The sequence below is a fragment of the Rhagoletis pomonella genome, unplaced genomic scaffold, assembly GCF_013731165.1.
Source record: "Rhagoletis pomonella isolate Grant_MI unplaced genomic scaffold, Rhpom_1.0 Rhpom_scaffold_03625, whole genome shotgun sequence".
In the NCBI taxonomy this organism is placed as follows: domain Eukaryota; kingdom Metazoa; phylum Arthropoda; class Insecta; order Diptera; family Tephritidae; genus Rhagoletis; species Rhagoletis pomonella.
Window position 1 is genome coordinate 1 of NW_023462177.1, and position 13,132 is coordinate 13,132.

Below are 13,132 nucleotides of genomic sequence, written 5' to 3' on the forward strand. Positions count from 1 at the left end.
AAAAAAAAAAGAAATAGGAATTCGGCCGAATTTCGACACTCCTTTGGAAATTATAAATGCCTTAAAGTTAGTTTCACGATCACGCAAAAAAGCAAAGGTTGCATTAACTATTTGTCATTTGTCTACGATATAATTTTTTCTTTGGAAAATATCTCGCTTACCAATTCACTTTAACACAAAAACATTTTGACGTTTCTTTCCTTTAATCTTCCAATTACAGAAACATGGGTTAGTTCTCTAGTTGCTATTGGTGCTTTCTTCGGTGCCTTACCCACCGGTTATATAGCTGATGCAATTGGCAGACGTTACACCGCACTTATTATGGATGTACCTTTCATTGTGGCATGGCTGGCGATTATCTTTGCCAAATCGCCTGGAATGTTGTATTTTGGGCGTTTCGTAATTGGTAAGAAAACTTCAAGACAAAGCATACCAAAAAGTGTTGTACTAAGTACTTAATTCGCAATTCACTAATAGGCATTTCAACCGGAAGCTTTTGTGTTGTTACACCCATGTACATATCGGAGATCGCGGAGACAAGCATACGTGGCACTCTGGGCACACTGTTTCAACTGCTGTTAACCTTTGGCATATTGCTGGTTTACCTTATTGGTGCAGTGGTGTCTTGGACCACGCTGAGTGTCTTGTGCCTGATGGTGCCGATCGCGCTATTCATTGGCATGTTAATATTACCAGAGACGCCTACCTATTTGTTGAAGAAGGTGAGTTTCGAGAAAAATTGTCCACGTATTCATATACATTTAATTCTCTTAACCCTTAGGGTCGTCGCGGTGATGCTGCTCTGTCGCTGAAATGGCTTTGGGGTCGCTATTGTGACTCACGCTCGGCAATACAAATGATTCAAGCAGATCTGGATCAAGCCGGCTCGGATGCCTCCTTCATCGATCTGTTCCGCAATCGCGCTGCTTTCCAAGGTCTCATCATCTCTATGTTGCTTATGTTTTTCCAGCAGTTCTCTGGCATCAATGCAGTCATCTTCTATACGGTGCCCATCTTTCAGTCGGCGGGCAGCACTTTGGATCCATCAATTTGCTCAATTATTGTCGCTTTCGTATTGGTTGTTATGACGCTAGCCTCTTCCTTTTTAATTGAACGCGCTGGCCGTAAAGTGCTTTTGCTCTTTAGCAGTAGCCTGATGACTGTGTGTTTGGTCATTTTGGGTATTTACTTCCAAATGAAAGACGGTGGCAAAGATGTGTCCGGAATTGGTTGGATGCCACTACTTTGCGTTGTGATATTCATGATCGTGTTCTCAGTAGGTTATGGCCCTATTCCCTGGCTTATGATGGGCGAACTCTTCCTGCCCGATGTAAAGGCGACCGCTGTAGCGCTGACTGTTATGGCGAATTGGTTCTCAGTTTTCATGGTGACCAAGTGTTTTGGCTCGATGGTCACCGCCTGGGGTTCGGATATGACTTTCTGGTTTTTCGCCTTTTGTATGCTTGTAGCGACCCTGTATGTGGCATTCATGGTGTTGGAGACAAAGGGGCGCAGCTCTTCTCAAATACAAATGTGGCTCAGTGGCGGCAAACTGTGAATGGATTTATTTCCAGTTTGATTCTAGTTTCTAAGCTATAAGTTTGTTATGTAACTGATCAATTGTAAATAGACAGCGGAAACGAAAAGTGCTCGATGGTAGTAGAATTATACAGTCCGTAGCGCGCAAAATACTTCGATATCGTTTTTCGCTCATTTTCACAGCTGATTTTTGTTTTCTTAATAATTGTAAGTAGTTTTAAATTATTGTAGTTCAAAAATCTGTGTATGTACAATTTGTTATCAACTTTTAATGAGATTTAGAATTTACAAAAATTTTATTTTCAATTATCAATTACGAAGTTGTGAAAGAAACAATTGAGCCTGCGTAGAATACTTGTGTGAGATCATTTTGTAGACTTCCTATTAATTTAAGCGTAAATGTAAATTACTTTAATACTTAATAAAGCAATTGAGTATCTACATACATATGTAAAAAGGTATTACAGAGATGCAAATATTTTGAATTAAAGTTTGTCATTTCCATTACTTTATTACAAACTCCAAAACCTCGCAAATCACCACATTTCCTCATCAGACTTCTTTCAGTGGGATTCGATCCAATAAAAATTGTTGAATTTAATTGTTATAAGGCCAGGTGTGTAGGCAACTAGCTGAGTCAGCCGGGGTCGTTGGATGGACTCGCACTGAAAGGAGTCTAATGAGGAAATGTGGTGATTTGCGAAATAGCTATCACTTCTACAATTTTTTCAAATTATTGTTGCTTTTTGGCGGTGTTTCCGCTGTGGTGTAGTTATAAGCAGTGCGCGCTTCCACTCCGCAGCGCTCGGCTTCAAGCCCTGGTCAAAGCAACATCGCAAAAAAAATTTAGAAAAAAGGTTTTTTCTCAACAACGGACACCCTTTTTGAGTTATCAAAATTTACCAAGGCAAAGCTATCGGATTTTTTCAACAATTATCGGAATTTGTCGTTATCGAATTTTAAAGAGTTATTAGAATATGTTGCTTTTGAAATTCAGCGAGTTATTGATATGTATCGAATTATCGCACCTTATCGATTAACTGGAATATATCGAGTTATCTAAATGTATAAAGTTTCTGAAATTTGTCGAGGTATCGTGAATAAGAAACTTATGCTGTAGATTCTTTATTTTGAGTCGCAATTGATTTGCTAAGGGTATATTGTTTTCCCCATTTTCTTCTTCTACGTACATACATATATATTTCTATTTTGATTTTGTTTCTGGTTACTGTTGTGCACTTTTCTGATTAGTTGGTAGAGGTAAGTATTTAATCGAGTGAATTTAGTGTTTTTATTTGAAGGCAATTAAGAGTACGAATAAGAAAACGAAAATGAAGCCAAATCCAAATACATTTACGAAATTGAAGACTACGACGACTAAGACTTGGGATAGGATTAATTTTAAACATAAAAAAAATTTCTGCGAATGAAGGGAACTAGAAATTAAACCAAGGAAGTTTCAGTTTAGTTATTTTGTTGTTACAGTTTTGTTTTTAAGGAGATTTTTATGTTTCACATATTGTTTTTCTTTTTTTTTTTTTGAGTCTACATCTTCCAAGGATCATGTGTTGTTTCAAAATTGGTTGGAAAACATTCCGGGCTTGCTCTAACTTGTCTGACTATCAACGAGTTAAAAAAAAAACAAAAAAACATGGTTTATAGAGAAATTATCAGCCATAAAACTGTAATGCAAGAAAATTGTTAAAAAAAACACTAGAAAGCCGGTCGAATTTCGACAGAAACTCACACTTCTAGTTTCTTAAAAGTCATACCTTTATGTTCTTTGGTGGCGGTAAACGAACTTCTAGAGGCACTAGAGAAATCCTCGGGTGATCGACTATTCCTAAAGCTATGGCTTTAAATCGTATTAAAAAGTGATGTAAGGCCTAATCATGGACAAGAAGCTCTCGTGGTAGCAAAACATTCAGAAAACTTGTTTACCCGCTTAATTTCAATGTTGATACGAGTTACAAATTCGTTTTTGAGCCTACATTTAGGCGCTGAAACTAAAATGCATGGATCACCCTGTGGTTTGCAGGGTAAAAGCAAGGCGAATTAATAAATGTCTGCCCTAACTCGCTTGTTTTAAGGTCAAACGTTTTCAGAATTTCCCTTGATTAAAGTAAAATCCATATTTATGTTATAATAATTAATTTGATATTTATTTAACTAACAAATTCTAATTAAATTTGTCCTTTAATCATTCTTACATATTTACACAAACACTTGTTCGATAAACTTTAACGTTCTTGTACATACATACATACATACAATACATACTCTCATATAGTAAATTTATGCTACCTAGAATTTTTTATTTACATGTGAATATTTTTATTTACATACGAAACAAATTAAGTATTTTGTACTTACATATTTAGGGTTTATTAGTTTAAGATATTTTTTTTTTGTGTTGCTGAAGAATTCATCATGATTTTCCAAATATCTACATGCACATATCTAAATCTATACATACAAACACTCCTCGTCATTTGAATAGCGCACCTTTTTAACCCTTAGTATTTAGATTTTCATAATTTTTTTATATAGCATGTAAATCCGATTCTCAAATTTATACAAATTAAACTTGTACTTTTTTATACTAAAATTGAATTGGTTACAAAATTGCATATCCGAAATTTTTCTAAAAATATTGTTAACTTCTTCACTGCAGGGCATTATGATAGCGCAACGATTTGTTGTTTTTTTTTAAATTTTTATAAAATTTTAAAATCTGATTTACACTTTTTTTAGTAGAATATGCAAATAAAAACTGTACATACTGAGGATTAAAAAAGTGCGCTACTCAAATGACTAGTAGTGTATGTGCATTGAAATATGTTAGAAAACTCTTTTGTTTAAATTGTTTAAGTATATTTTTGTTTTATTTGGATCACACAATAAATTTAAACTAATATTATATTACCAAAAGTGTTTTCTATGTTTTGATATAAAAACTAGTAATTTTTAGCAAAAAAAAACCGACTTCAACTCCCATATAAAAAAAATATATATATCTCATGATCCGCTGATCGGATCTTAACGAGATTAGTATGGGACCACCTCTGAGACACTACCTTTCCGATGGAAAAAGAATTATCGTAATCGGTTGACGCGGTCCAAAGTTATGCGGTAACATACATAAAAAAAAAAATATTCCGACGAACTGATAACCTCCTCCTTTTTTGGAAGTCGGTTAAAAAAGAATTTAATTTCTCTGTGCATATCATACAAATTTAAAAGCTTGCTATCTACTTGGGAAATTTTTAATTTAGGCTACATATGAATATCCTTAAGATATATCATGCCTTAGGAGGCTCGAAAAATTTACTGCCTTTTTGAAATTGTCGATTCCTGTGTTATTTCATAGACCCGCCAAATTGGACAGCAAGCCGTTTGTATTTTTTGTGGGTTTTGGAATCCATATACGTAAACAAAGTTTGAAATTTTAGAGTAATAGTGACAATTTAAAGATGAAATTCTCGAAAAAAGTGAAATCAGCTGCTCGACTGAATAATCAACGTGAAATGCGTTGAAAGAAACATTTGAAAAGCTAAAAAATAAGAGTCATTAAAGTATATTTTCGAATCAAACTCACAAATACCCAGTTTTTCTACGCAAAATTATAACTTCAGCAACCATATACATATGCACATATGAGCTTCTTGATTCGAATCGCAAGCGTCCAGATTTAAAAACAAAAACTGGTTCATAGGCATGGCGTTTTTATGAGCTGTTAGGGCGCCAACATACTGAATACGTGAACATTTGGCGTCCCGTATGAAATAAATAATTTACCAGGACCAAGGACGCAAAAATGAATATTCCGTATAATACAGGACAGACACACACACAAAAAACACCTAAGGTATAGGTAAACCATCAAAAGCTCCAGAAATATTCCAAAAAAATCACAAAGGGCGCCGACAGAAACCCAGAAAAAAAAATCCGAAACCGACGAAGAAGTATTGTGAAAATTCCGATAAATCTTAAGAAGTAACGAAAAAACAACTAATTTTGCAAAAACTCAAAAATAGCAAAAACTCCAAAATACAACTAAAGCCCACAAAAAACACTAACAAAAGTTAAGTTACTTTTAGAAATATAGTTACTTATAAAAAAAGTAAAGTTTGATGGTCTCAGCACCTTTTTGCAATTTTTTAAAAGCTCTCAGCTAATTTCACGGGTTGTTACATTTCTGGACACGTGGCACACATATCTTGGACAATGCATTATCTTCAGTTTTGCATAAAGAACAAGACTCCCTCGCGAAATAGTATTAAAATGAAAACTTAAAAAAGATATACTAAAAAGTCCAAACAACAACTCTTGCTCATATATGCGTGGTTGTGTATGTAACGTATACGCCCCGTAGTACCCTACACAGTCAACTAACACGTTTACTCGCACGCCATAACTTCAAAGTCATATTATTTAAAAGTAATTAAATAGTGGCGTGGAATATTTTTCTACAGTAGTATTCACGAATATATGCATTAATTTCTTCATGTACATAACAATTTTAGAGTGAATTTAGAGTGTGCCAATAAAAATTGTATAACAAGAATTTTTTTATTTGGTGCCACACTAGTTTTATTACTCTAGATTGTTTCGGTTTGGCAAGGCGAATATTTTCGTTGCTTAGTGTGGACATTTTGAAGTATCTTACACTTTTAAAATGAAAAAAAAATCGATAAATTTCAAAAATCACAAAATAACTGCGATAGGTATTCTGTACGCTGCCATTTGTTTTAATTTGGTGGCACACTCTTGACACTTTATAGATATGCTTTGTTTGATGCCAACTTTTACTGCCTCTAATATGAACATTCTATTTGAAAACTTCCCACAGTTATTACAAAAAAAACCATTATAATTTTTTCGACTGACAATGAAAAAAGTAGTCATTTCGGTACTCTTTCACCTAAATAAACGTTTTAAGGCCGAAAATATTCCAATACTTGATTTATTTTTTTATTCTACTTGTTCTGGAACACCATTGATTGAAAAAAAGGAAAGAACACTGCTTTAGCGTTTTTTTTCTGCCGAGAGAAGAGAGTGCCACTCAAAAAAAAAAAAAACGCTCGTGAGATTTTTTCAATAACACCTCACACAAATGTATGTACTCTAGATGGTTTAGACATAATAACCCCACAGGTTGCGACTTGCCTCGCACTAGACCACCAGACGAAAAATAAAATCGCCAGAGTACCAATTTTATGTAGACATTAATTTTGCCATATAACAGAGATATTTATTATTTTTTTGAACTAAGTAAGTACCTTTTCTTTATAAAGGTTATGAAGTTTGCTGCGCAAATTTGATAGCAGTCTAAAATGACACAAATCGTAAGCTTTTTTTTTACATAAATGTCGCTTTCACTTCTTATTTATTTTCTAGTAATTGGTGTTTTTTTTCTGAAACTAACAACTAATGACTTTGTATAATTTTTGTTTTTTTTATCTACAGCAACGTACTTTTCATACTTTGAAAGAAAAAAAAAACAAATACATTTAAGAGCTGCATTCTATAAGGGCTAAAGTATAACCATTTACAAAAAATATCATACATATCTACCTACCTACTAAATATTATACATATTTACCATTGAAGTTGTATTTACAACACTACGCTGCTAAATTATTACATACACACATACATACTAATGTGATTATAGTACGAACACTTAGCCTAATCAATTACATATGTGCATTGTTTGATGGCAACAATTTGTTATACATACATACATACACACATATAAACTCACATAAAAAGCAAATGTTCTCTGCTTTTTGATAAACTTCTTCAAGCCAAAACCAATGTCAGCTAAGTTGTAACAAATTGCATACTTTATATTAAACTACATCTATTACTTGAACATTTTTTTTAGTGCTTAGTTGATTTATTTAAAATATATCAGTTTGGCATTATGTGTGTTAATGTTGTTGTTGTCGCTTTTCGGTCTCGCAAGGCGAATAGGTAGTTACTGCGGGGCGAAGAAGGTGAATGAAAAGCGAAATATTAATTTGCACGCCAATATAGCGTTCAGTCCTAATATATTCAGAAATATCGCCTCTAAGAAATTTAGTTATTCTTCTCACTCCACCGCGTGCCACCCGCGCTTGTTCGTATATTTTCGTTGATTTTTTCCGCTCTAAAAACACATTCGTTATATTGCTCGATTACAGCTCTGTTGTGGTCTCCACCTCTGAGCGGTCCAAATCATTCAAATAAGAGAAGCCCAGCTGACCATAGTCGCGCTTGCCGAATGTAACATTTTCATTCGTGGCGCTTATGTGGCTCAGGTCACCATTCGAGCTGAAATTTCAATAAAAGCAGTACATATTTATATGTAAGTTGGGTAAAAATATGCAAATAAATATTCATTCCATCGCCACTCACCGCTGAAAAAGTGGATTTGTTATCGGCACATCCGCATAGGCGCGACTATTGTGATGATGATGCTGATGATTATTGCGCCCCAGCGTATTGGTCATCAGCTCGCCAGCATTTGCGCTGCTATCCGCACTGCTGCCATTGCTATTCAAAGCGTTCAGCCCATTTGGCCCGCCAAATGTATTTCCCCGCCGCCCCATCGTACTGTAGCTGTTGTTTTGTAAATTCGCTAAGTTATTACGACTCACAGCATCCAACTTATAGCCACCATTCTGATAGTGATTGGCGCCATTTTGATGTTTGAGTCGCCCCAACGTTAAGGTGCCGGGCAACGTGCCATTTGCGGCCGCCGCCAAAGGATTTGCATTGTTGCGCGCATTCATTTCGAGCGTACGATTGAATGTATTCTGACGATTATTTATGCCATTCAGGTTGTTGTTATTATTGTTGCTGTTATTGTGTGCCATATTGTTAAGATTGTTGTTGTTATTGTTGCGACGCAAAGTGGTGATAGTGGCGGTTGTTGCATCCGAGTGCGAAGGACTCGCCTGACCGCCGCTCGTGCCGTTCTCTTTGTGCGTAATGTAGCTGACGTTATCCAGCGAGAAAGCGTGATTCTTGGCGCTAAAGTCCAACTGCAGATCATCATCTCCATCCGGTGGTACAGCCATGGCTAGCACTTGCGTTTCGTATTCCTTCATATTGGCGACTGTATCGCCGGAGTTGGTTGCTTGCGAATTAACAATGACTGGGTCATAGCGCGTTGGACTGGGCGCTGAATATTGGCGCATGCGTTGCTTGAAGTTCTTGTACCTGTTGCGTGGATAAAGATAAGTTAAGATAAGAGTTAATTCAAAAAAAAGGGGCGCATCCGGCACACTCACTTCGACCAGGAAATGCAAATGTAGATAATACCGATCGTGCCAAGTATGAGTATGATGATCGAGATCGCGATCAGCGTGTAGGGGAAGACGTCGTCATTGATAGCTATAGCTGCTTTTACCTGTGAGATCAGAACGGTTCTTTTTTTTTAGTAAAAATACTAAACACGCAAATGGTGCCGCAATCGCTACCTACCTTGTGAACTTGTTGTCTCATCTCGATGGGTGCATATATGCCCTCGGCGGTCGCGTGCGCCACACCAGATGCTGCAAAATTGAGTTCGGCACGCGCTGTTGGCTCCAGCAACGTTTCGTGTACAGTCGTGTCGTTGCGTGTTAGTATTTGTTCGGTTTTTGGATCGATGAGGTAGAACCAAACATCTGTCGCTGTTGGATTTTCAATAACGGTGCCATTATCCGCCAGCAGCTTGCGATTGCTGAAACGTTCGATACTGCTTATGAGCCCATTGGTCTTCTCTTCCAACAACTGTTCCAGTGCGCTATAGTGGCTGCGTATTTCATTAGGCGCTGCATCAGAAAAGGCCAAGGACATGCGATTCTGATCCGTGATCTGGTTGATTACTATGCGTGCGCGCGTGTGATGTGAACCCAACTCCTGGCCATCGTTGTCACGCGCCTCTACATAGAACATCATCGGGAAAGTAGCGCCCTCTTGGAAGAGTTTAGTAGTGCGCAATATGCCTGTGTCCTCGGTCATGATAAAATAAGTTGTGGGCTATGTGACAAAGGAAATTAGTTCAATTTCGTTAAAAATTATTTAATGTCATCACTCACCAAATGCTCATCACTGATTGTGTTGTCCTCCTCATCGTAAATCTTGTAACGTATCATGCCGTACTTGCCTGAATCGCGATCGGTGGCGCGCACTTGCAGTACGGCGGTGTCGATGTCCGTGTCGGGCGCCACTACTGCGTAGAAAGTATCTTTGCGTGTATGCGCACGATTGAAAATGAACTCTGGTGCATTGTCGTTATCATCTTGCACGATGACTTTCACCGCAGCCACGCTCTTCTGCGGATTCACAAAATACTTGTGCGAGACGAGCCGGATGCTCAAAGAGTAGGCCGTTGTATTTTCATAGTCCAAGTGCTTAACCAATCTAACACCGCAGCCATGATCTTCGGTCGTTATGTCGAAGTAATCCAATTCGTTTCCGCTAATGATCTCGCATTTGAAACTGGCAGTGCCGTCTCGCGCCTTCTTCGAATTGATAACTTGTATCACTTTTATGGTTGCATTAATGCCGGTTGTCTCGGGCACACCTGTTGTATAGCTATCGTCGCTGAATGCCAAACCTACACTCTCGGGACTCATTATCGCGCCGTCAGTCATCTTACCCTCCACTACGTTGCCCTCATTGGGATCGGTTAGTAGATGGCGCACAAAGACCGGCAACGTGGCCACGGAACTGAGTTGGGGTTCGCCCATATCGTAGGCGCGTATGTCCACCTGATACTCGGTGTCCTCTTCCTTGCGCAACTCATCTCTTATCCGCACTGCGCCCGAGTCGGCATCCACTTGGAAGTATTTCAATGCTTTGCCACGTCCCACCATCTCATAGCGCACCACATTGCCTGGCGACGAACCATCACCATCTATGGCCGCCATTGTTGCAATGCGCGTGCCGATAGGTTGATCGTCATTTACCGTCACTGGCTCTGGTACCGCAGCGAAGACTGGCCGAACATCATTGCGATCATCTACTTCGATACTGATGCGTATCGTATCACCTAGCCCATCGCCATCATTTTCAATTGTACCGACAACCAGTTCGTGTTGCTTCTTTTGCTCGTAGTCCAAACCGTTGGTGGTGCGTATTTCGCCAGATTTAGGCGATATTTTAAAGAGATCTGTTGCACCCCTACGCAAAACGTACGTTATCTGCTGCACGGTGTCTGGGTCGAAAGCTTTCACGGTCGCAATTAAATAGTTAGCCTCATTTTCGGGCACATGTACATCGATACGCGCGTCGCTAAACTTGGGCACCTCATCTGGCAGATCGCGCACCTGCACCGTAACACTCGCTGTGCCAAGGCGCGCATCTGGCGCACCATCCTTTGCCGTCACGACGAAACGGTATTCTTTCTGCCGTTCGTAGTCCAATGCCGTGGCGGTACGGATTTCGCCGGATTTGCCATCAATGGAGAATGGTATATCATTCGGTACAGAATATGTAATTTCGGCATTAATACCCTCATCGGCATCTGTTGCATGTACGATGCCAACAAAAGCGTCCTTTTTGCCTTCGTCCACTTCGAAAACGTAGGGCAGCGTGGATTCGTCGAACTCGGGGTTCTTGTCATTGATGTCGGTTACTTTGATGTTGACTGTAGCGCTGCTAGACAGGCCACCATTGTCTTCGGCCTTTACAATTAATTGATAGCGTGTTAAACTTTCGCGATCTAATTTGCGTATAACCATTATGACACCGCTCTCCTGACCCACGGCGAACTGACGAAGGTCGTTGCCCGACATAATCGAGTAGACCACCGGATCGTTCTCGGGGTCTTCGGCGTGCACCACAGTCACGGTGGAATTGATCTCGGCGCCTTCGCTTACTTGCACTTCATAGATGGGCTTGACGAACTTCGGTGGCTTGGTGTTTGGTCCGGGTGTAACTGAGATTTCCACAATAGCCTGCGACGACAATCCACCGTTATCGGTGGCCTGTACAGTTATGCTATATTGTTCACCAGCCAGCAAGCGACCTCTCGTCTCAATCTCACCAGTCTTTTCATCGATAGCAAATTTCTGAAGGCCATTGTTGGACACATGATAGATTGAATAGGTGATGATGGCATTAGCGCCTTCGTCATTGTCAGTGGCTGTGACCTTAGTTACAAGTCTTTGGCCATCGCCTGCTGTGATCGTGATGGGCGGTACCATAGCCAACTTGGGCGGGTTGTCGTTGACGTCGCGCAGATGCACGGTTAAGCTGAGCGGAGCGCTGGCCGCATTGGTACGAGGTTCACGCGCAACCACTTGGAACTTGTATCGCCCAGGTGCTGGTGGATCACGATCCAAGCCTTCTTCGTTGACAACCAAAATGGAATCGTTGGTGACATTAAAAGATGGTGTAGTCAACTCATAGATATAGTCGGGTTTCGGATCATCCTCACCCAAGTCAGCGTCTGTAGTTTTAAATGAGATGGGCCGGCCATTTTCATCAACCACGCGTGTGCCTATTGGTGAGTTTTCATCGACATAACCTTCAATATCACTGGCAGATATGACTGGCGGATTAGCATCCACCGGTTTAACGTTGATCACCAACTTAGCTGTTGTAAAGCGTTTGGCCATCGATACCTCTTCAGCCTTCACAACAATGTCATATTTCTTGGCCGTCGATGTGTCGACTGCCTTGATCTGTTTCAACACGCCCGTTTGTTCGTCGATCTCAAAATAGTCTGCATAATTGTTGGGCATACCGCTGGCAAATGAATAACGTATGGGCGCACTGATCGTGTCCAAGTCGACGGCCTGTATGCGTTCGGGCGTGACAGTGAGCACACCTTGCAGCGAACCCGCAGGCACGGACGCCGAATATTCCGGATTGATGCAGGCGCCATCGAGTAGCACACAACCGCGATAAATGAATGACGGATCTTGATCGTCCGAATCGGCAATGTTCACGGTCAGCATGGTGGTCGAGGAGAGCCGTTCAGATACATTGCGCGCACGATCCTAGAAGAAAGAGGGTAAGAATTATGCATTAGAGTGGTTTAATCACCATTAATGTCAGCTTAAGATAGACAAACTTGTAAATAGTCAAACATAATTAAAATGTAAATGCCACGATCGTTTCGCAAATGGAATTCGTCGCTAAATAACCGTCGCTTTATAGCCATAAAATAACCTGTCGCGTTTACAATATAATTAGGCAGTTTAGCTGCGACATTCGTATGCGTTCTGCAGCCTTTGGCCGAGCGGGTGTTGCTTGTTGAATTATTTTGTTAGTGTCTTATAGTTCAGGCTATTTTTCACGCGCACATTTTGTAGCTCGACAAATGCAATTTAAATAATTGCGCGCATGCGCAATGCAATAAATTTAGCTTCGTCGCCCGTTATGGCGGTTAGAATGGCACTTTGACCATGGCGCACGGTTGCGCTGGCACGGTGGTGGTGGTGGTGGTGGTGGTGCTGCTGCTGCTGCTAAAAAGGCAGCTAACAGAGGCCAGTGGCACGTCCAATCAATAGTTGTCTTGGCCAATTGCAGGCTGTAGCTGAGTTTTTTTTTTTAGTTTTTTTGGCTTGTTTTTTTTTCCGTAGCAAAATGAGACTTGCGACCAACAGCA

The 13,132-nt window shown here is 39.8% G+C and overlaps 2 protein-coding genes across 2 annotated transcripts; one reads left to right on the forward strand and one right to left on the reverse strand.

The window, feature by feature from the left end:
* Nucleotides 1–220: 220 nt before the first annotated feature.
* LOC118754277 (facilitated trehalose transporter Tret1-2 homolog) lies at nucleotides 221–2,005 on the forward strand (the record flags this gene model as incomplete). The annotated part of the gene is given in 3 exon segments (XM_036489144.1): nucleotides 221–406; nucleotides 478–722; nucleotides 782–2,005. Coding segments are annotated over 3 exon segments (1,208 nt in total), but the record flags the coding sequence as incomplete, so codon positions are not given.
* Nucleotides 2,006–6,986: 4,981 nt separating this feature from the next.
* On the reverse strand, nucleotides 6,987–12,521 carry LOC118754276 (cadherin-99C-like; the record flags this gene model as incomplete). Its single annotated transcript, XM_036489143.1, is given in 5 exon segments — nucleotides 6,987–7,857; nucleotides 7,942–8,748; nucleotides 8,820–8,938; nucleotides 9,013–9,552; nucleotides 9,612–12,521. Coding segments are annotated over 5 exon segments (4,512 nt in total), but the record flags the coding sequence as incomplete, so codon positions are not given.
* Nucleotides 12,522–13,132: the final 611 nt, after the last annotated feature.